Raw genomic sequence first — 23,369 nt, forward strand, 5'->3', positions numbered from 1 at the left:
AACTTTTTGATAATGAAGGGACACATCTTCAAGTAGGTATCAAATATTTACTGTTATAAAAAGGTAAACAAAATTAAAGGTGACTTTCTATAATATTTGAAAAGAATTTTGATTATAGTATGTACTAGGAATCCCAGAACTAACGCAACTGAATCAAGAATAACGACACAAGCACAAACGAAATTGAGCAGTCAGCAAGTACGAAAGAATCATTAGTTAATTCAAACACCACATCCGCCACGGCTTAAATTGGAATATAATTGTCTGTAATAGGTTGCACGTCTTTTTCTTACGTTCATCCTGAGTCTGTCCAACATTGTATTGGATAAAATCTCTGAATTATCTAGAATGTGCTCATTAGTATTGGAATTAACAAATGAAATCGGAACAGACTCACTTGGGTCCTGAAATTGTATGCAATCAACATGTCGATTTTGTAATGAAATCATTAATATCTAGAATTCGAACCATAGATTTTTTAGCACTATCATCCACCACGAAATAATGTTGGATCTTTATATCCCCAAGTTATGAATAATGTGGATTCATTTAAAACATATTTCTCACATTGGTTAGAGTAAACATTGGAAGTGACTTTGCGATAAGGATGAACAGCAGTTGATATGAAATCATCCGAGTTGTAATCAGGATGGAGTTCATTTAATACTCGTGCTTCGCACTGAAAAATTTTCCCACAAGAAACAAATGAATTATGAGGACTAATAATATTTGGTATGACATCAAGACTTGACTCTTCTAAATTAGTTTCCTCGAATTCATTAAGAATGTCACTGCAGAGTAAAGGATCATTAGAAAAGTCAGCATCCATCAGTACATCAGGTTTTCGATCATAATTATGTTCACTCAACATATTTTCTTCAGATTTGCAAGGAATTTCATCAGAAATATGTGAATCATTAGAAAAAGCCATACCTGGTACACTAACATGAGAATTATGACAAATTGATTGATTAGAAACCGTTGTCTCACAAGAATTCTGAGTTTCATTTAACTCCAAATTGCTATATGATTCTACACTGTCTTTTAAAATCGTTGATAAAGATAAATGATCATTATGAATACTCGACTCAGTAGATTCAGAATTAAAAGACTTAATATTAGTTGCAGTAAGATGAACATTAGTATTCCCGACCGTTGTTGCTACATTGACGTGGTGGTCGGGCTTGCCTATCGTGATGAAGCAACCGAGCTGTACTGGCTGGAACAACCGTTCCTCAAGGTCCTACCATGTCAGACAGGTCGGTTGAAGGGCGGTAAGACTAAAAGCAACAAACCCAAGGTCCAACGGCGAAGTCGTACTGCTACATGTACAGAGGTGTGACAGCAGTAAGGTGATTCCCTCGGACAACCAGCATGACAGCGATGCTGCCTTCCCAAAAGGAGGGGTGGGGTTAGAAAAGGTCGACCCTAAAAATGCACACCTCGCCTTATCCCACGGATATCCGTCTCCAGCGGTAAGGTCTCAACAAGTACGGAGCTAACACAAAAATTACCCATCATAAGATCGTGTGTGACCGACCTCAAGCACTTGTCCCTTGGGCACTGTGGTCACGCTCCCACATCACTAAGACCACCTCTAATCCAATTTCCTTTTCAGGTACCTCCAGAAGAACCCTTCCCCGGTGTGGGCAGCCGGGAAGTGATAACCGCCCTCATACCCTTAACCGCACACAAGACCACTGTATTCATAATCAACCTCCCTCTTCAATTCCTATTATTCCTCCTACATCGACTTTCAACTCTAAATTTCCTTATTCGGCTTCACCTCAAGTGTCACCATAGCCAACGATTCTAGTGCTCAAAACTCTGTCCCAGGTCTACTGAAACCTCGCTCCAAACTACACATTGGAGCCTTCAACGTACGCACCCTATGTCAAATCGGTCAACAGGCTTCCTAGGCTAAAACCCTAGAGTCTCTTACCATTGATGTATGCTGTGTCTCCGAAACACGCATACAGGATCCCAGTGTGGTCATTCACTTGACCTCACCTCTCCAAAACATGGAGCCGCCGAGACACACACCCCGTGTATCTGGTGACCCGGCGGCCAGCTGTCGTGGACTGGCAGGAGTCGGGATAGCACTAAGCATGAGGGCGGAACAAGCACTGTTAGAGTGGATCCCCGTTAACAGTCGTTTATGTGCTATTAGGCTAAACGGCTCCGTAAGAACTTGGAAGGATAGGGACACACGTCGTTGCCTTTTTGTCGTTTCTGCCTACGCTCCCACCGACTGCAGCTCAGATGAATTTTACAAAAAGCTATCTGGACTTCTTTAGAAAGCTAAACGTTCAGACATAGTACTCGTAGCAGGTGACCTTAATGCCCAGATAGGTAGTTTAAACCAAACAGAAAGGCATTTAGGTGGGTATTTTAGTATTCCGGTACAACGAACAGATAATGGTAATCGTCTGCTGCAACTGTGCTCAGACAATCGTTTATTTTAAGCATAAGGAGAGACATCGTCTAACATGGCGATCCCCTACACCAAACCAACGATGGACTCAAATAGACCATATTGCCATCAGTCATCGTTGGAGAGGGTCGGTAGAAGATTATCGCTCATTCTGGAGTACCTGCTTGGACTCCGACCACGCCCTAATACGGGCACGCATTTGCTTGCGCCTCACTGGACGCAAAAAAGTCACACTAAAAAGAGCCATTAGAACTGAATCGAGTAGCGAGAAAACCAAAAGTAGGTTCCAGGAACAACTGAGGTCACACTTAGGTAGTTCTGAAAACGAGGCTGACCCAGATGTTGCTTGAGAAGATATACAAACGTCTGTGGAAACAGCAGTAACATTTATCCGTGATTTAAACCACAGGGTTACAAAGAACCAATGGATTTCCTCAAGGTCTATTGCACTGATGGATTCTCGCAAACTCGTCCCATCAGGTTCCGAACATGAGGAAGAGCGACAACAAATCAGATCTAGGTTAAGAAAAAGTCTAAGAAACGACCGTGAACAGTGGTGGGCAACGAAAGCAAAAGAGATGGAAAAGGCGGCGGCTATAGGGAACACAAGACAGCTTTACAGACTCATAAAAGAAACTGGAATTAATAAATCAAGTGTAAGTGAGATTATTTCGGAAAAAGACGATACTCTCATCTGCTCCCAGTCCAGACGTTTAGAACGATGGGCGGAACATTTCGGAGAACCGTTCAGCTGGCCTTCAGCTACTCTACAACTACCCTCCATTCCCAGACAGTGTGAATGGAACATTGAAGTAGGTCCCCCAACTCTTGCTGAAGTTCAAAAGGCTATGGTTAATCTGAAACTAGGAAGGGCAGCTGGTCCAGATGGATTGGCTCCAGAGGTCTTTAAGGATGGTGGTCCAATTTTAGCGATTAGGTTGACTAATATTTTAGCTATGATCTGGGAGTTAGACGTTATCCCATCTAACTGGTCACAATCACTTATCGTCCCAATATATAAGAAAGGGTCAAAATCATCCTGTGACAACCACAGAGGGATTAGTTTAACTAATATAATATCTAAAATACTAGCTTCGATAATTATCAGACGCCTAACTAAGACTCGTGAACTGCAAACACGAGAGAATCAAGCTGGCTTTAGACCTGGTCGTGGCTGCATCGACCACGTATTCACCATTCATCAAGTACTAGAACATAGGCATACTTATGGGCGTCCGACAATGGTGGTCTTTCTTGACTTTAAAGCAGCATTTGACTCGGTAGACCGCGAGATTCTGTGGCAGTGTCTGTCATTGAAAGGCGTACCACAGAAGTACATAAACCTTGTGGAGGCTCTTAACTCGAACACTACTAGTCGAGTCAAAGCTTATGGCGAACTGTCGTCTACTTTTGCAACCTCAAGTGGTGTCCGTCAGGGCTGTCCACTTTCTCCATTTTTGTTTAACTTCATCATAGACATACGGATGGAAATAACATTCTCGTCCACTGAATTCTCGGGTATTGATCTCCATCCAGGGGGTCCACTTATCGACTTAGAATACTCAGAAGACATAGTCCTGTTTGGTGAAGACGCTGATAAAATGCCGTCTTCTGGTAGCACTAAGCAACAGTGACAGAATGTTTGGAATGCGCTTCTCTCCCTCTAGATGCAAGTTTTTGCTTGAGGACTGATCTGCGTTAACACCTGAACTAAGGATAGGGAGTGAAGTAGTGGAACGCATTGACAACTTCACTTATCTTGGAAGTCTGATCAGCTCTAATGAGTTGGTATCTGACGAGATCCCAGCATGGATTCGAAAAGCTCGTTTGGCTTTTGCCAACTTGCCTCAGGTATGTTCGCTAAGTTCAAACATGAACTCACTTTTAATGTTCTGTATAATGACTTAAATGTAGTTAGGAGTTCAATTTCTCTCCCAAGTAAGAAAACTATGACTCGAAGTATTGCATCATTACAATAATACACGGGTTGTCGACTGAGCCATGCAGGTAGGCGCAGACTATATGCTTAAGATTCACGTGACCGTGGTAACCAATAATTAAAGACCTAATATGACTGCTCATATGCATCCACCTTTTTTTCCTTAGCTCCAAATCTGATAAAATACCTTACGATTTTTTAAAATCTACCCGACTGATCCATATCTTCTCGAATCGTTTTCGATTCCTGATCTTTTCTGTTGCCACTAATGCTATTTCTGCCCCTCTTACTCTGGTATTTGGTTGTGGCAAGTTAAGGAGTCGACTCATCTTTACCAGTGTGACCAATCAAGAGTTTAGGAGTTCCGTCTTCCAATTCTCTCCCTCTAAATGCAAGTTGTTGCTTCAGGACTGGTCTGCGTCAACACCTGAACTAAGGATAGGGAGTGAAGTAGTGGAACGCGTTGGCAACTTCACTCATCTTGGAAGTCTGATCAGCCCTAATGGGTTGGTGTCTGACGAAATCTCAGCACGGATTCGAAAAGCTCGTTTGGCTTTTGCCAACTTACGTCACCTGTGGCGAAGGCGAGATATCCGTCTATCAATAAAAGGACGGGTATACTGCGCGGCAGTTCGTTCTGTTTTACTTTACGGCAGCGAAACATGGCCATTAAGAGTAGAAGACACTCGTAAGCTACAAGTATTTGACCACAGATGCCTTAGAAATATTGCTGGCGTCTGCTGGGATCACAGGGTAAGTAATAGAGAGGTTAGACGCAGGGTATTAGGGAATGATGGTAAATCAGTTGATGAGGTTGTGAATCGTCATCGACTGAGATGGTTGGGCCACGTGTTACGTATGCCTGAACACCGACTACCACGACGTGCAATGCTATCCGGTATTGGAGATGGTTGAAAGAAAGTTAGGGGCGGCCAAACCAAAACGTGGCATCAATGCTTGAAGACACTAACTTCTAGTCTGAGCCATGTTGGTAGTTGCAGACTACTTGGTTGGGGTCCGCGTGACTTTCGTAACCAATGGTTGGAGACTCTTGGTGACATGGCTCAGAATCGATCACAATGGCGTCGGTGTATACATTCTCTATCTTCTCTTAAACTAAGAGATTAAAATCGCTTCATATCTTTCTTTCTACGAACTAATTCTTTCTTCCTGTACTATATCCTTATTGCAATCTTTCTTTTATATATTACCACCTTTGGCCTAACCACTCCTATGAATCCGGTGTTCATCTTGTTGTGCTGATGCGGTATGGCAACCTGGACCGATGCACATATGTGCCTGGCCCTACGTTGTAGCTGACTGACTGACTGACATTAGTATTACAGGCTAACTGAATATGTCCAATATCACCACATTTAAAGCACTTAGAATTACGAAATTCACATGAATTAAAGGAGTGGAACTTGTCACAGGAAAAACACTAACCAAACTTGTGCCCATCTTCGTGAAATGCATTGCAACTCCTCATTTAATTATCTGCATAGCCTTGAGCATACACTGGGTCAGGATGACGTAGTAATGTAGTGGAATTATTTATATCCTCATGAATCATTTTACAAAATTTTCCTTTATTGCGTTCGAACTTTGTATACTGAACATAATCTAGCAGCAGTTTCTTGAGAGTTGTATAAGGAAGAGGGATAGGCTTTTCCGGCATAGCCAGAGTTCTTAATAAGCTGTACGCTTCTTTTCCGATGAATGTGAGGAAATGTGCCACAATCTTAACATCCTCAGCATCTTCCTTGGTCATAGCCCAGATTTCGAACCTTTCAAAGTAATCCTCAAAAGCTTCAGAAGTTGAATGGATATCTAACTTTTCCATCGCAGGCTCCATCGCAACGCCAGTATAATGTTTCGAATTATTTGAATTATAGTACGAACTACGAGTCCCAGAAGTAACGTAATTGAATCAAGAATTAGGACACAATCACAAACGAATGTACTGTATTTGGAATTCGAAATCGAGCATTCAACAAGTACAAAAGAATCATTAGTTAATTCAAACACCACACTTTCCATGTACAATATCTTCTTCAATGGACGCGAATACTTGATGGAACCAAATCACCAAAATGAGAGAAGTATTCTTATCAGTCACAGAATTATATACTCAAAGAAAAGTAATAAACCAATTTAGTCTAATCGGAAGATGAGCAATCAACTGTAAAGTCATCACAATATAAGAAATGAAATTGATAACCGGTTATTGAAAGTAAGCGTTTGTAAAACCAACGGCGAATGTGTTCGATTGTCATTATTATATACAAAACAACAATAACCAAATTATAGTAAATTAATGTGCCGAAAACCAAAAGACGATGTCAAACAAAGCACAAATAAAAAGGTTATTAAGATACTCAACAAAATCTAGGAGGTTGTAAAAAGTAGGAATTTTCGAAAAATATAGTAGCAATAATTCCAAGAAGACGAGAAAGAGGGACGAACGTACAAAATTACAGACGACGGAAGAACAAAGGGTACATACAACGAAATTAAAAGGAAATGCTTTTGCAGTTGAATTTACGAGTCATTCTGAGATAGAACACCTAGAGGCACTGGACTGAAGTTTTGTTCTAGTGTGTGACTCCTCAGCAATGCGCATCCACGATCCGGGATACGAGATTCGAACCCAAGACCTATAATCTCGCGTGCGAACGATTAAACTTCAGATCACAGAGCGGGCATTCAGCAATCATAATGTCTAACTTCAGTCGGTCAATGATATTGTGCAACCATTCGTCGTCTGACGTGATTAATTGTCTCACATCCGAGCGGTTTAAAACTCACTGGTCACGGCTTCTCACTAGGACTCCAGGAAATACATCCTCAAGCTAGTCACTAGTGGGCATGTGAAGAATCCCATCCTAGGACGAGACGGCCACCCGGCACTTTCAGGTTATCAGTGGTGGTCTAGCATAGATCGACTGGTGAATTTAACTTTCAAAATACTACAATCTCCACGACTTCCAATACTGAAAGTGGGATTAGTCATATACATCTAATTCAGGTTTGAAACCAGTATTACTGACACTAGCAGTATAGACGCTATACAAACCAAACTAATCTCGCTGTGATTGTCGTAAGAGGATTTTTGTCTTTTCCTGTAACGTGCAACGATCAGCGATCAAGGAGAATTAGATGCAATTACGTTCGGTTGCCTGATTTTAGCTAGTACTTCGCTTAAGTGAACTGCTAAAACTGGACCACTATCCTCAAAAGCCTCAGAGTTTGGTCTATCGCTTTAGATTAACCACAGCCTTTTCAACCTCATTAAAATTTGGAGGACTTACATCGGACTGACATTCAGGTTGCTTGGATAACTGAAGTGTGGTTGAGGATCATTTGAACGGTTTCCTAAAGTGTTCCACTACATCATCTCAATCTCCCGGATTATATGCGAATAATATTGTCGCCATTTTCTGAGACAGTTTCACAAACTAACGGATTTTTAACTCCTGTTTCCTAGATAATTCTGAACAGATGTCTGGTGTTACCTGCGTCCAATGAAATACAGTCAAATACGTGCTCGAACTAAAGCACAAACAGAGTCTATACATGTGCTCTAGGATGACCGACAGTCTTCCACCGAGCCTTCCAACCATGACTAGTGACAGTGTGATCTATTTGAGTACATCGATAAGTCGACCGTGGGGTTCAGCATACCAGACGATAATTTTTCTTATGTTCAAAGTTGGTATTTGCTAGAAATTAATGGTTATCTGAGCATAATTGCGACAGACGGTTACGATTGTCTGTTCGGTGTGCCACAACACTGCAAGATTAATCTAAGTGCATTTTGGTTTGGTCTAGTTTACCTACTTGGGAATCAAAATTATCTGACACTATCACTACATCAGAGAGTTTCGCTTTTTGACGGAAGTTGGGTAGCTTCCTATAAAATTTATTATCATCTAAGCTGAAGCTCAGTGGGAGCGTATGCAGAGACAACGAAAAGATAATGGCATATGTCTCAATCTTCTGGAGATCTTACTGTTCCGTTTAGCTGAACAGCGCCCAAGCGACTGCCTATTAGAATCCAGTTCAAGAAAGCCTATTTCGCTCTCGACCTTAGTGGTGTACACAGATACAAGAAGATTAAAACAGCCTAGTTTTATATACTGACAAGGTGATTTCAAATGAGTGACCGATCATATACGGCTTTCGATGTACCGCCGGAGACAGAAATCCATAGTGTTGTGAAGGAGAACACAGGTGAGGACAACCGATTATATTTAGCACGAAATTTACAGACTATCTCAATAAAATCTGAATACCATAAAGTCAATCGTCAATTTGCAAAATATCAATGCACCATATCAAACTGGACTGTTTTCCGTTGCAAACATCAATCCATTGTCTTCCATTCCATTGTACATGCGTTTCCTTACAAATCCCATTGTGTTCTCGCTCTTCCTTTCTTGATCTTCCCCTCATCTTCTGCTGCCAGACATTACGTTTTAACTTGCGTGATATACTACTTACATCAATACAAGTATCACGCACCACACTCGTCCCTCCTTTTAATAAATTGTCGTCGTAGTCTTTCTGATCGCCGTACTGCTGTCTTCTTTGGTGCTTTTCGTGAATCACACACATGATGATCTTGAAACCATCTCTGCGGTTGACTAGCATTTACGCGCTTCTGCTTGTCCTCTCTCCGGATCATGTAAACCGAGTCGCGTCTCTCCGTGATAACATACGATCCTTCCCATTTTGGGATCAGCTTTCCCGACCCTGCTCCCTCTGCTATGTTACTTTTTCGTTCTCTAAACCTTACTAGGTCCCCTACTGCAAAAGGTTTCCACGTTCTCCTCTGTTGTTCCGCCTTCTTTATGTCTGATATTTGTTTCTTTTCCACGTTCCTTATCGCCTCCCTCCTCTCTTTTCTTAACCTTGTTGTCGTCCACTTCTGTTGTTGTGGCCAGGTCTTATTATGCATTGGAAGTCGTGGCTGTCTGCCATACATGAGCAAGAAGGGTGACTTCTTGGTTGTTCCTTGTATGGAGGAGCGATGCGCCAGCAAAATCAATGGTAACTCTTTCTCCCAATTTCCTCCTTTGGATGCTAACCATTCCTTTAACGTCCGGTTGTTTCTCTCTGCAAGCCCGTTTGTCTGAGGATGATACGGTGTAGTTCGTATTCTCTTGATGCCAAACTGCTTTAGAAGGGCTTTAAACTCGTCACTTTCAAAACAGGGACCCTGATCAGTTAATATCATCTTCGGTATTCCGTGACACGCTACAATATGCCGGATTACCACTTCGGTCACTGTTCTTGCCTGCTGGTCTGCAATGGGTATGGCATCTACCCAATGTGTAGCGTGTTCCGTCATCACTAGCAGGTACTGGTTACCGCTCGCCGTTTGTGGAAACGGTCCCACCACATCCACCGACCATAGATCACCGACTGCGGTTACTGGGATTGACTGTAATGGCGGTTGTGTGTATCGATCGCTTTTCATTAGTTGACACTGCTGGCAAGTTAACACGTATTCAGTCACATCGTCTCTCATGCCCGGCCAGTATGCACTTTGTCGTAGTAAATCCATCGTTCTTGCGATGCCTGTATGTGCTACCTGGTGACACTCGTGTATCATTTTACGCCACCAGCCTTTCGGGATCACAGCCACCCAATTCTCGTCATCGTCCTGCCAGGTCAGGACTCCATATGCGTTCGCTCTCAGTCGTTCCTTTTGGCGAAGCAGCGTTATTACCTCCTTGTCCATTGTTCGTTTGTCTACGTCTGCTCCATCTTTTATCACTCTGATTACCTCTCAAAGGTTAGGGTCAGCTTTCTGCTGCCGGATGAGTTCTAATGATTCTCCCTCTAAACTATTCACAGCGTATGCTGTTAATGGAAGGTCGGCTTCTATGTCTGGTCTTGACAAGCAGTCCGCCATTATGTTTTCTTTTCCTGGAACATGGGCGATACCGAAGTCGTATTCTTGCAGACGTATCATCCATCGCGCCAACTTCCCTCGGGGGTCTCTTGCTGTTCTCAACCACTGCAGGGGTTTATGGTCCGTCTCAATGTGAAATCGTCTACCTAAAAGGTACGGTCTCCATTTTTCCACTGCCCACACGATTGCTAAACACTCCTTTTCTATCGTTGAATACTTCTGCTCAACGGGTGTGAGGACGCGACTCGTGTATTCCACCACTCTATCAGCCTGACTCAACACGGCACCTATACCGTGATCACTCGTGTCTGTGGCCACTGTAAACAGTTTTCCGGGTTCAGGCAGTCTGAGTGTCATCTGACGATCGTCTAGCATGTTTTTGATTCGGTTGAACGTTTGTTCGGCAGTCTCAGTCCACGTAAACTTGGTGTTGCTCAACAACTTATATAAGGGTGCTGCTATTTCGTTGAAATTCTTGACAAACCGACTGTAGAACGCCGCTCTTCCCAGGAACTGTCTCAACTTCCTTTTCGAATTAGGTACCGCAATATTTTTTATGGTAAGATTTTCTCCAGCAATGGTTTTATTTCTCCATTTCCCACTTTTGTCCCAACAATGTGACGCTATTTCTCGCTATCTGCGGCTTGTCCTTATTAATTCGAGGTCCGAATTCGTCAATTCGCTTTAAGACCGCTTCCACATGCTTGATCGTCGCCATATACCTCGACATTATCTAGATTCTTGAGCAGTAGTGTCATTAATCTCCTGAACGTGAACGGTGCACCCGCCAACCCGGACGGCATTCGTTTAAATTGATATTGTTTATCACGTACAGTTTTATAGGCAGTCGCCAATAACCTGACCGTAAATCCAGCACTGTAAACACTGTGGCATTCTGTAGCCAATCTAATGTTTCCACCACTGTTGGCATTGCACAAGGTTTCAGGTCTGTTATATTATTCAATTCTCTGAAGTCGACACAAAATCTATACTTTCCATTTGGTTTCTTTACCAAGAGCATCGGTGAGCTACATGGGCTGTCCGCTTCCTCAATTATACCTTCTTTCAACATTTCCTGGACCTGACGATTTACCTCGGCCTCTAAATGCACCGGGACACGACGTGTTGCAAATATATTTACTCGACTGTTCTTTATCGGTATTTCGTGCTTTACTCTGTCACAAAATCCATACGGCTCCCCATCTCCAGTGAATAGCACGCACCACAATAGGATCATATGTAACATTTTTTGAGTTGACCTTCTCTAATCCCCACTTTCCTCTGGGAGAAGCTGGCATCACTTCAGATACTAGTTGTCTGAGGCAAGCACCTTACTTCCGCACACCTCTCTACAATGAGCAGTATGACTTCATCCTCGAACCTTGGGTTCGCTGCTTTTTGTCTTACCGCTCTTTCAAACCAATCTTCCCGGTATGGTAAAACCTTGAGGAACGATTGTTCCATCTGGTAGAGCTCGATTGGTTCATCACAATTGGCAAGCCAGACCACCACATCAAGGTGGTTGTTATGGTCGAGCATGACTATTTTAACAAAATCCAATCGATTCAACGTCACATGGTAAAATAATACAACAGAATTTATATCGTGATATGGGACGGACTATTAGACTAACACGATTAGTACCTAAACTTTCGTGAATAATAAATTTGCAGAGAAATATACTGTCAAGTATTTTAAATAGATTTGCATAAGTTAGCGCAACTACTATGGTATATATATATTTATATATATATATAGTTATCATTGATAATAAGATAATACACACTGAACCTCTTGAACTTATTTGACGTGTTTGAAAGAACATTTAGAGTGCGTTGAAGCTCTGTTTTATGAACAACTTCCGTTAAAATTACAGTATATCGAAGTTAACGCTAAAAGTCTGGTAATTTTTCAAGTAGTGGTCATGTACGAACAAGAAACATAAGACCATGAAATTCAAAATAATCTTTATGTTATGACTGGTAGTCACCAATTTATGTCGGAATCGCTTATTACTTATACTTGTAGAACGAGAAATCACTTAAATTCACACGCTGCGAAGTAAGACCACGAAGACTGCTACAAGTGAAGATTTATTACCCAAAAACACGATGACGACCCTAGTCAGAAATACACTCATTTATATATTGATTTGTACACCCATTTTGATTATTAATTAGGATGAAATCACATATATGAAAAGTACCCAGAGTTATAACAAATCGTTTTGGCATTGTCATGTTGAACATAGGTCACGTCAACGTAATACAAGAATATCGTATCTTACATGATACTCAAATAAATTAATGTTATACCCAATAAAATATCACACTGAATTAAAACGGATGTAACAGTGAACAAAAATTACAATCAGTAAAAGAATGCAATTTTGCTTTTTAATAGCGCTATTGTACTCTACTTGGTAGTTTTTATCTTACTACCAGTTACCTGTGTTGGGAAAATTTGGTTGCTAAGTTTATGTGTTTCAGGAATCTCTAAATAGATCAGAGTGGTGAACACACAGTTCTATAATTTCAAAACGTCAAACAACAGAATCTCTTGCTTCTTTACTGAAATAAGGTTGAATGTATTTGAATTCAATGCTTATCTCAATCTATACGTGACTACAGATTCAATTACCTCATTAAAATTAATTCTTGTACCCTGATCACTAAATCTTGTATGAATTAAACACAAATGGTTTTATACATTGCTTAATAGTGTAATATTAGGAGCAGAATAATTGATATTCAATACTTTCAATACAATCGACTAAAGAGCTTTGAGTGGAATAGTTCTGGATTTGAACAGTAAAGAGATAACTTAGAGTAAAACAATGGAAGCCAATAACGAAAGGTATATAAGACAAACGGATTGAATGATGCATAGAAGTTATGCTCCTTACCTTGAGACAATTCGGTCATCTAGACTGCCCAAAAATACGAACAAATAGCAAGTACATTATACTTTAAAAAAGAGCTTTTCATAAAACTTGCCTTTTACTATATTTTCCTTGACAATCAAGTGTTAGTAGCAACGTCGATGCACGAACTGTGGCATGAAGTCAGTTACATTAAGTGCAAATATCGTAGCCAAAGATGGAATACATTAAATACGCCCAGGTATACTTAATAATTCTTCGATTGTAATTATTCTCTTCGTAAAATGACATTTACGAACACAGAATTTTTTTAATTAGCAAACAAATTAGTAGCATGAACTTTTTCACACACTGAAGTAATTAAGAAAATAAAGCTCCGGAAAAAACCATCACCATTAAGACTTATTACTTGACAACTACTTGTATAGAATCTACTGAGAGCACCAAAAACGAAGTATAATCTTTCATTTTAAAGATTTAAACCAATATTAATGAACTATGAAGAAAATCAATCAGACCAGGTATTTTCTTTACAAAGCAATTTCTTTCATTCATAAAATGATTCTGTTTTCATAAATTCCAATGAACAAACGTTTTCTAATTAAATAAATTTATGAATACGAAGTATAAACATAGAAAACGATTTAACAAAACAAATATTAAAAGTATTCTTTGATAATATAAAAAAGGTGGATGTGCATCCAAACACTTGAAAACTGTATATATATGTTTCTAAAGTAGATATCACAAGTAAACAATAAACTAATATTCATTACAAGATGTGTAAGGATATAACTTTTACAAGAACAATAATGTTCTTCGAGTATACTTTAGTAAACCGAAATTAATGAATTTCAGATAAGATAGTTTGATTGTGAGATTTGTCTTTATTGTTGCGTCAAGCGGGGATTATAACGTAGGAAAACACTTGATACAAAATTGTACGATGAGGTCAAATAAAATTGTTGCATAGAACTTAGCTGTAAATGTTTGACAACAAACCATGGAATTAAGGCGAATAAGCAAACTTTGAGTTCAGATTTTAATGTGATGCGTTCCAAATTTTGTTTTTACACAGACTGCATATAAATAAACGAGTAATACTAGTTCGGCCATGGTATTCCAGCAAAACAAGATGTGACAGGATCTGGAAGTCTGGCTGTGGCCAAGAATGGGGCAAATCTTTCAATGCATTCAACTAGAGTAGATCGTTTTATTTGTTCTTTGAACATAATTTCTTCTAAGTGAGCTGGAAGATGAGGTAAAATTCGTCCAAATAATCGAAGAAGTGAGATATTTTGTATTGCTCCAGGATGGCTCAAAATAGATAGAAGTAATGTTTGTTGAGATTCAACAGGTAAATTATTGGTTAATTCACATAAGACATCTTTTGGTATTTTTTTACATAATTCATGAAGATTAAAAATAGTGGAATCGACTCCTAAATTGTTACTGCCTTTTATTTCTGATGTGGTTTCATCACTGTCGTATTCACTGCTACTATTACTGCTACTGTGTATTGTACTGTTAACACTATTATTAGACACATGTACACCCTCAAAATGTTTTGAAATATTCTTAATATCGTTGAACATATTCGTTTCACTTACATTGTTATTGGATAAAAATGTCGGGAATATGTAGAGATGAATCTAAATAAGCAAAATAAATTAAATTTAACAAGATTAACTCTAATCGGAAACAATTTAACGGTTCTTGAGTTATAGATGCACTTCGAAACCTGTTGGTTGCCAGATATGTGCCCAGGAACTTAAATATGAATCGAAAGAAAATTATTACCGGTCTGTTTGGTTATAATGACTGGTGTAATCCCGACATGGTGAAAAAATTCGAGATGTCCGTTTATGCATTAGTTTATCACGCAAAAATTTATGAACATCGTTTGATTTCCTTCATGTATACTTAAACTTGAATATACGTTCATGTACATAATATACGTAACCCCTCAATCGTAGTTAACATGATGAAGTGAAATAGTCAAATAACTGGGCCAGTTCGAAAATATAAGGACAACAAGGGTAAAAAGTAGTCATAAAGTGATCACTACCTCATCAACTGATTTGCACAGTTTGAGCAACCAGAATATGACAATTGTCCACACACTGGGGTTATTTAGGATCTTGTCAACAATATCTCCCTTGAATAATCAAATGGATACCAATCACTGAATATATTATGAGTGAGACATTCTGTCACATGTAACAAATATATTATCAACATATCCAACACAAAAACTGCCTACATTTTATACGAAACATGTTTTGCATAGTTGTTAGGAAATCAGCCGATAACTGAATTGAGGACTAGTGAGTTAGTGCAACATCAATGTGCGTGTAAATCTCAACACTGTAACCGAACAGAACACACAAAAAACATCGAAGTGCGATCTCTCCCAGGTAGGAATTTTAATAGTCACTTAGCATGAATTTGAAGTAAATCGCCTAACGAATGGGACATTTGTAAATAAATGGTATAATTCCAAGTCTACCATACAATAAAGTATCGGCTTATTTTGTAGCATGTAATTGCCCAATTCACAATATATTTAATAACAATGAAGGAATAATACAATGATTAATTATCCGGAGATTTGCTGATACATAACATTTAATTAATAATCTAATATTTACTTGTATTATGAGCCGACGTCGAAGTAGCCAAGCAATCAAATTTATTTTCTCCGTTAACGGTAAGTTTGTCCATGATGTCTTTGAAGATCGATTACGAACATCCGAATCCCCATCATAATGAAGGTTGTCAACGATAGAACTGGATGAATCGAAATGATCTTTAAGTATAAAACTTGTTGAAAACGATGTTAAAAGCTACAAGTTATAATTAAATAAAGGTAGTAAATAGGTAATATTCGATCAATCGCTAATTAAGTGAATTTCTAGACATAAACGTTACATTATAAGCTTCTTAAGCAAATAAATGTATAGAATTATTGAGGGATATTCAAAAACGATAAACACTGATATAAAAGTGTTAGTCAGGAACTATTGGAATTCCGGGAGAACTGAACAGTTGCCTTTTCTATTCTGCAAGTATTTAGCAGTAAAAATTCATCATCGTTACATGAACTGAGCCGATAACTTCTGAGGGTCATACTGAACATTTTTAGCTATTTCAGTGATGGACTTCATACGGTTGATAAATACTTTCTGACACAAGCAGTGTAATTCAGTGTCGTGTGATTTTTGTTGTATTGGGTACTATTGATTCAGTAAAAAATATTATACTTTAAAAGTTATGGCCTCTTATATGAAAATCTGGATAAGCATTCAATTAATTAGAGGCATGTGTAAACTGCTACAATCAAAGGCTTAGATGATCTCATACAGTGCTTAGACGTGTGTGGTTTTAGTTTTCCTGAAAAAATAACAGGACTTGAAACATCAACACAGAAAACACATAAATTATAGATTTTAAAATAAAGTATTATGTAAAGAAACATACCTAATTAACAAAAATCTAAAAATAAGACATTATTATTATAAATATTATCATAACTAAATTACCTCAGCAAAGTTAACATCAGGAAACGATGTTGCAAATTGACCAATTAATTGAGGTGTGAACCATGCTTTAGAATGAGGTGCAAGAATATACATATTATTAGCGACAATTGGATAAACAATCAATGCATGACCACGATAAATTAACCACAAGGCTAAATTCAAACAATGTGACTGAGAATGAAACCGTTGTGCCAAATTATACAAGCTAATTGTTGGTGACAAAGCATTTATGAAGCTAGATTTTGAAGAAAGAAGACAAATGAAAATATAACCACAATAGAACTAACTCGAAACACTACATAATGATCAGCAGAACAATAATGATATCGTAAATTAATCATTATTATTATTATAGTACAGTAATTTAACTAATTACTACTAACGTTATAATTCGATACCGTCACATGATTGTAATAAACATCTGACTAACTGAATAATAAAGAAGAAAGCGTCCGCACGATCCAGATTTATCTAGTAGAGACATCAACTGACTGACATACAACTTACGATGTTTGTCATTTTACATTCTGTTTATATATGTTAATCTGATAATCCAACCAGGGTCATCAAAATTACAATTAACTGCCTAAATAAAATGCCATTCTGAGAATCACGTTGATAATGTAACTCATTCATTACGTACAAATTCGTATGTTCAGCTTTGAACCACACTTTTCATACGACGAACAGTGATACTATCCAGCTGTCCGAATCGAAGTAGATGGAGTAAAGCCCTAAAGTGCAACCTAGTGGTTGGAAGTTGAACATCTTAACCACCACACCACAGCTCCACTGGTAAGCAACTAAATCGTGCTACTAGTAATAATATAATATAAATTATTCATCAAATAATAATCATAATGATGACCTAATTCTCAGTACTGATCGAATCTTATTGGTCAAGGAACCCATTATGACCATTGAGAATGATGCATTAATGAGATGCCTTTGAGTGCTCGATGAATATCACGAGGAAGTTGATTACAATTATAGTTTACATTGTACACTAACATTTTTCAATTAAACATGGTGTTAAATTAGCACAAAGAAATTTAAACTGGATTATTAACAATTATGGCGATAAAAATCAATAAGCGGCTATCGATATGGTCCTATTGACAAACAAGATAAATCCATTATTCTGCCTCTATTGCCTCAAGTTTGTTGTAACACTGACGGATCTAGTTTAATTGCCTGTAATTTGAATGGTTATGAGGACATTAAAAAAGTAATGTATAAAATTGGCATTTCTCACGCTCAGTTAATTATCATCTATAGTTAAGAAATAGAGGGATAAAAACAAAGTAATTATAGAATGAAAACTTGATCTCTACAAGTTTTAGAAACAACAATGGTAGTGCATAGATCATAAATTCGTACGAAGTAACGCATCCAAAGACCTTAAGAAAAATGATATCTATTATATTTGCTCATAGTTATCAGGAAGAGGATAAATACTCTAGAGATATTAATGTGAGATTAAAAATTTGATTTCTGAAGTAAATCATAAGTATGAGTGTACTAGAAAGTAAAATTACTGTTAAAACTTTGAAAACGAACAAATGATTGAATAATACACCTAAGTTTAATGAGCATTTAATACTCACTCATCCAGTCAGTTATACGCAACGTAGAACTAGTACCAGTTCAAGTCTCCATACCACATTAGCACAACCAGATAAAATTATCTCAAGAAAAATTCCATAGTAGGAGTAATAACAATAGTAGTAGCATTAATAGTAGAAGTGTAGTCTACCAGAACTCAGGTAGGGAAAACCAATTTGCTGTTTCACGCGATATGTTTAAAAAGCTTACATTGTAACAGCGAAATGTTGAATATTTGAATTTATTCAACGAGATGTCCATGTTGTACAATCATGAGTTAATAATATTGGTCGTTTGGGGAAATTCGAGAAATGCTAAGTAGTAGAAACAATATAGTAACAATCAAACAGAAACACTAAACACGCATTTGTGCGTTTAAAGAAAATAATATGTCTGAATGCAGGGTCTCAACATTGAAGTTTTGTAACAAAGCTTAACATTTTACAGTATCTCACTATCTTTTTATCTAATGCTATAAACAAGAAGCTTCGAATTAAATAGCGTCTAATATTTGGTAATAGTACTGATGACAAAAGTTAAGTCTAGTGAAGTTGAAGTGAACAAAGACTTGGTGGCGATAACCCATTTATTGTTTAATGCAAAACTAAAGAGTGCTCTAATAAAATATGAACACTCTACATTAAATACATGATTTGCATGTCTTCCATCAGTTGTTCTTTACATGATCCATGATAGTCCAATCCTGTCACTATACAATTGTTCTCTATTGAATCCTCTCAATCTTCTGCTGGCAGGCATTCCACTTCCTAATGGTGCTACATGATATTTATATCTGTCAACATATGTAGCATACGCCACAAAGTCAGTGAAACAGATAATCGTGAGAAAATACACATAATAAGGATTCAAACAACAACAGAACCAAGATGGGTTCGGATTCATAAACTCTTACCACAAAAAATGCAACACAAGCAATAAAATTTGATACAAAATGAATAACATTTTGAAATTCCATTACGAAAACAGTATATATAATTTAATAAATTATTCACATTACATAAAATATTACTTCATATGCATAATTTTATCCATGAGGAAGAACACTTCTTTTAAATTTGAAAGAAAACTGGATAAGTTAAGAATGACCTTTATAATTCAAATAAAACAAATTTATTTCAGTGGTAACTTATAATAAATAGGAGTTCAAAGCTCTTTTTCTAAAAAAATAAATACTTTTGTTTCAAAGCGATTTATTGAATGTAGGTGTAAATAGAGGAGCAGATGAAGACAAACCTGAAGAAAATGTAGTTAATAATATTTTAAAACAGTTTCTGTAGCATGCTACTTAGTTTTTATTTATTCCTCATTAGTACATCACTATCGTTTGTCTCGTTTGCTAAACTAAATATGGGATAGGATATGAGCATTCTCTAAGTAAAAAATAATTTTATTGGCTTGGGTATTAAGAGGAAGCAAAACATCAAAAAGAGATTATGGTGAAATGTAACACGAATTTGAACATCAGAACTTTCCAACATTTACCAACTGACCAGTGTTTGGGTCAGATGTATGGCCTAAAATAAGAAAGGTAAGTCAGTTAATGGTGTTATAATCATACATTAATTAGAACAGTTGAGAATAATACAGTGCAAGTTAAATCAATGTATGTGTCAACATACTACTGCATATAGAATAAGCTTCAGAAATGGCTAAATTTCCATCTAATTGTCCTACATAAATAATCACTCTACTGTACAGATATTCACATTTTAAATACTATATTTTTTGATAAATAAACACTTTAAATTCAATTTCTATGACACTGAATTCTTATATAAACGAGTGAATTCTACGTTTTCTTTCTAATGGTTCGTAAGCTTTGTTTATCAATATCATAGAAACAATTAAAGCTAAAATAAATGCTAATTATGAGAGAAAAAAATAATTGACATTATGCAAAACATAAAGTTCCTTTTTGTTTCATCTTCATTTATACAAATTTAACACTGTACATTCTTCTTCTTATAAAAACAAAAAGCATTAGAATTGAAAAATGAATATATCGTTGAATTTAATGTATATTTTGCTTAATTCTATATGAAAAAAACAAACATTTTAAGAATGCTTCATTTGGAACGTAATAAAGTTTGCGTGTTGATAATGTAAGTTAATTGAACAGTAAACACGATCAAAGTGAAACATATACAAACAAAATTTCTAACCCTTTTGTTGTGCTCATATACGTATAAACGTATAATTCAGTAACAGTTAAATAAAAACTGTTATAAATGATAAATATGTAGTGAAGTTTGAAAAATTACAGTTCAGTAAACAAAGAAGGGGGAAAAACAAATAAAAAAATACAAGTATATAAATAAGCCTTATTTTAATTAGTTCTCCAAGTATTGAATAAATAAACTATCGAATACTATATCAACCTTCAGGGAGGACAATGAATAGTAGCAACAATAATTTAACTTCCAATTTTGATGGAACACGGCACAATGCTTGTTTAGAATATGAATTGCCTAATTTATTTGTTGCAATCTTTGGATTTTTCACAATTATATTTGGCAGTGCAGGAAGTATATTGACATACACTTATTTATTCATGTTTCGTAGAAGTTCTAAAACGGTGAGTGTAACCACTACAACAACTAGAACTGAAAGAACAAGTAATAACAGTTGTTCGAGTGCAGGAGGTAGTGATATTCAACCAAAACAAAGTAATCTACGTGAATCAACTCAACTATTAATGGCTTGTTTAGCATTAGTAGATTTTCTTGGTCAAAATATCAGTTGTCTACGTTATACAATTCTTGCTTTAAAACAATATGATATAAGATTATTTTATACAGATATATTTTGTCGATTACAATTATTTGCTGAATACTGTTGTCAAGATAGTTCAGCATGGTTTATGTGTGCAATGACTGGTGAAAGATTTTGGTTATTAGCAAAACCAACATCCTCTTATGGTATGAATAAAAAACAAATTAAACCAGCAGTATTGGTATTAACAATATGTACTTTAGTTATAATTGGTAAAAATTCAGTTCTACTTGCAGGTAGTCAAGATGTTTGTAGTGAAGGTTATACAGACAAAACATTTTTCCTTGTTGATTTAATCTTTAAGTGTCTTATCCCATTCATTCTATTAATGACTACGAGTATTGGAAACTTAGTATTAATGCATCGTCAATTAGTAAAAATGCATTCTGAACACATGACAATTAATAAAGGATTATCTATTGTAACAATGAGTCGTAAAGATAAAAAGAAATTGCCACCGACAACAGCAGCTATGTGGGAAGTGATATTTGCATGTCGTATGATGATTGTATCAAGTATTGTATACATTATTGGTGCATTACCAATTAATTTATTTAAATTATCAATGTCGAATTTTAAAAATGTACTTACAGCACGTGATATTTGTTCAGTTACAGATATTATTTATAATACTATTAATATCATGTTTTGGACATGTGTAGGATTACGATTTTATTTGTATATATTTAGTTCACCAAGGGTACGTCGTGATATGTTTTTAATATGTCGAATGATTTTAGTGAAATTACATTGTTTATCACCAATAAGAAGAAAATCGAAAAGAAATGAAACATCACAAAGTAAATCAGGAATAACTGAAGTGAGTAGAAGTCAAACAACTGGAAAAACATAATTGAACAATTATTTATATTTAATTAAATCTTGTCAAATTCAATTGAGTCTATTGAGCATTGACATTTCATTAGTTGCATAACATAAACAAATAATTCATAGTTTGACAATATACATATGTATAATCATCTTGCTACAATGAATTTGTTTGTCATGTATTATACAAAATAAACAATTATTATACCATTTTAAAATTAACCAGGACAATTTATACAACAAAATGACATTTTAAAAATATCTATATTAGCACTACATATTGATATTGTTTCTAAAAGAATAGAAAAAGTGTAATGAATAAATTATAAGCTATTCATTATTCCATATTGTAAACAAAATATTATTATGTAATGAATATTTCGTTTAACTAACTGATCTCTTATCTATTTATTAATTGTTTGAAAATTACACAAAGAGCAACATTGACAAGGTAAATAATTCCTATTAGATTTCTTTTGTTTTTCTGTAATGTTTATATTATTTGTTAGACAAGTAATATGTAATAATAGATGGATTAATTCACATTTTAGTTATGATGAGAAAGTGAAATAGTATGGAATTAAAGAAGACATTTTTTGATTGCCGGAACCTTAATATTGTTAAACTATCCACGGAAGATTCATACAGTTTTCAAGTATTCATATTTATCACATAGAAAAACATTTTTACGAAATTATGACATACATAAAGAAATTAAAATCTGTCACACATATTTATTTATTCAAGAAACCACACTTTATATTAACTAAAATAAAGTTTTAAATAAGTGGAAGAAGAACTGTAACAGCATTAGAGGAAATCAAAAAGTTGCCAAAAGAAAACCCAATGAAGAAAAAGTTAGATATAGAAAAGTAGAAATAAACGCGGTATTTAACACTTGAAACAAGATAGAATAAATACACCTCCATTGTCTCTTTTGAGCTATGTCATTTAAATTCTTTTACTATTAATTTCTATTTATAAAAAGACGGTTCTTAATTTAGCTATTCCAGAGCATTTATTAAGGCAACAACCAGAAAAAATTTATACCATAAAGAATTTGTTGCATATGTGGAAAAAATGTTATGCTGAATCAAATTTTAATTTTATATACAAAGTGTACGAGACAAAACTGTAAGTTTATGTATGTATGATTCTTACTGTAAGTGGGTTAGCTGTTAGATTATGGGAGAGTACACGAATGTACGTCAGATGATGTTTTATTTTACCACTTTTAAGGTAATTTCTATTACATCTTGTTTGATAAGGTTCTACTACAGTTTTTGAAATTCATTTTGATTATTTTAAGCCTCAGACTTGATTCCAAGGATTGAGAAGGCAGAATGTACTACCACAGAATCCAATGTTCCCTGATACATCTTAAATTTTGTCGGAACTTCACTTATTAATGATTAAACTTGAGATGT

At 36.3% G+C, this 23,369-nt stretch overlaps 2 protein-coding genes across 4 annotated transcripts in view; one reads left to right on the forward strand and one right to left on the reverse strand.

Moving 5' to 3' along the window:
- Positions 1 to 524: 524 nt before the first annotated feature.
- The window catches only part of NPRL3_1 (Nitrogen permease regulator-like 3), a gene marked incomplete at its 3' end in the record, with an annotated part of 49,925 nt that continues 27,080 nt past the window's right edge, over positions 525 to 23,369 (reverse strand). For 2 of the 3 annotated variants that reach the window (XM_051208901.1, XM_051208900.1), the window contains 4 exons: positions 16,717 to 16,951; positions 15,826 to 16,020; positions 13,290 to 14,826; positions 525 to 679 (listed from right to left, as the gene is read on the reverse strand). In XM_051208901.1, the coding sequence (XP_051074308.1) occupies positions 14,278 to 14,826; positions 15,826 to 16,020; positions 16,717 to 16,951 (979 nt within the window). Of the gene's footprint in view, positions 680 to 13,289; positions 14,827 to 15,825; positions 16,021 to 16,716; positions 16,952 to 23,369 lie in introns of those variants that run through there. The other variant, XM_012941410.3, reaches the window with a different exon arrangement.
- On the forward strand, positions 20,735 to 21,967 carry MS3_00001448 (uncharacterized protein; the record flags this gene model as incomplete). The annotated part of the gene is made up of 1 exon (XM_035730714.1): positions 20,735 to 21,967. One exon carries the CDS (start codon positions 20,735 to 20,737, stop codon positions 21,965 to 21,967), a length of 1,233 nt encoding a protein of 410 aa, XP_035586259.1.

This window comes from Schistosoma haematobium, chromosome 1 (assembly GCF_000699445.3).
Source record: "Schistosoma haematobium chromosome 1, whole genome shotgun sequence".
Taxonomy (NCBI): domain Eukaryota; kingdom Metazoa; phylum Platyhelminthes; class Trematoda; order Strigeidida; family Schistosomatidae; genus Schistosoma; species Schistosoma haematobium.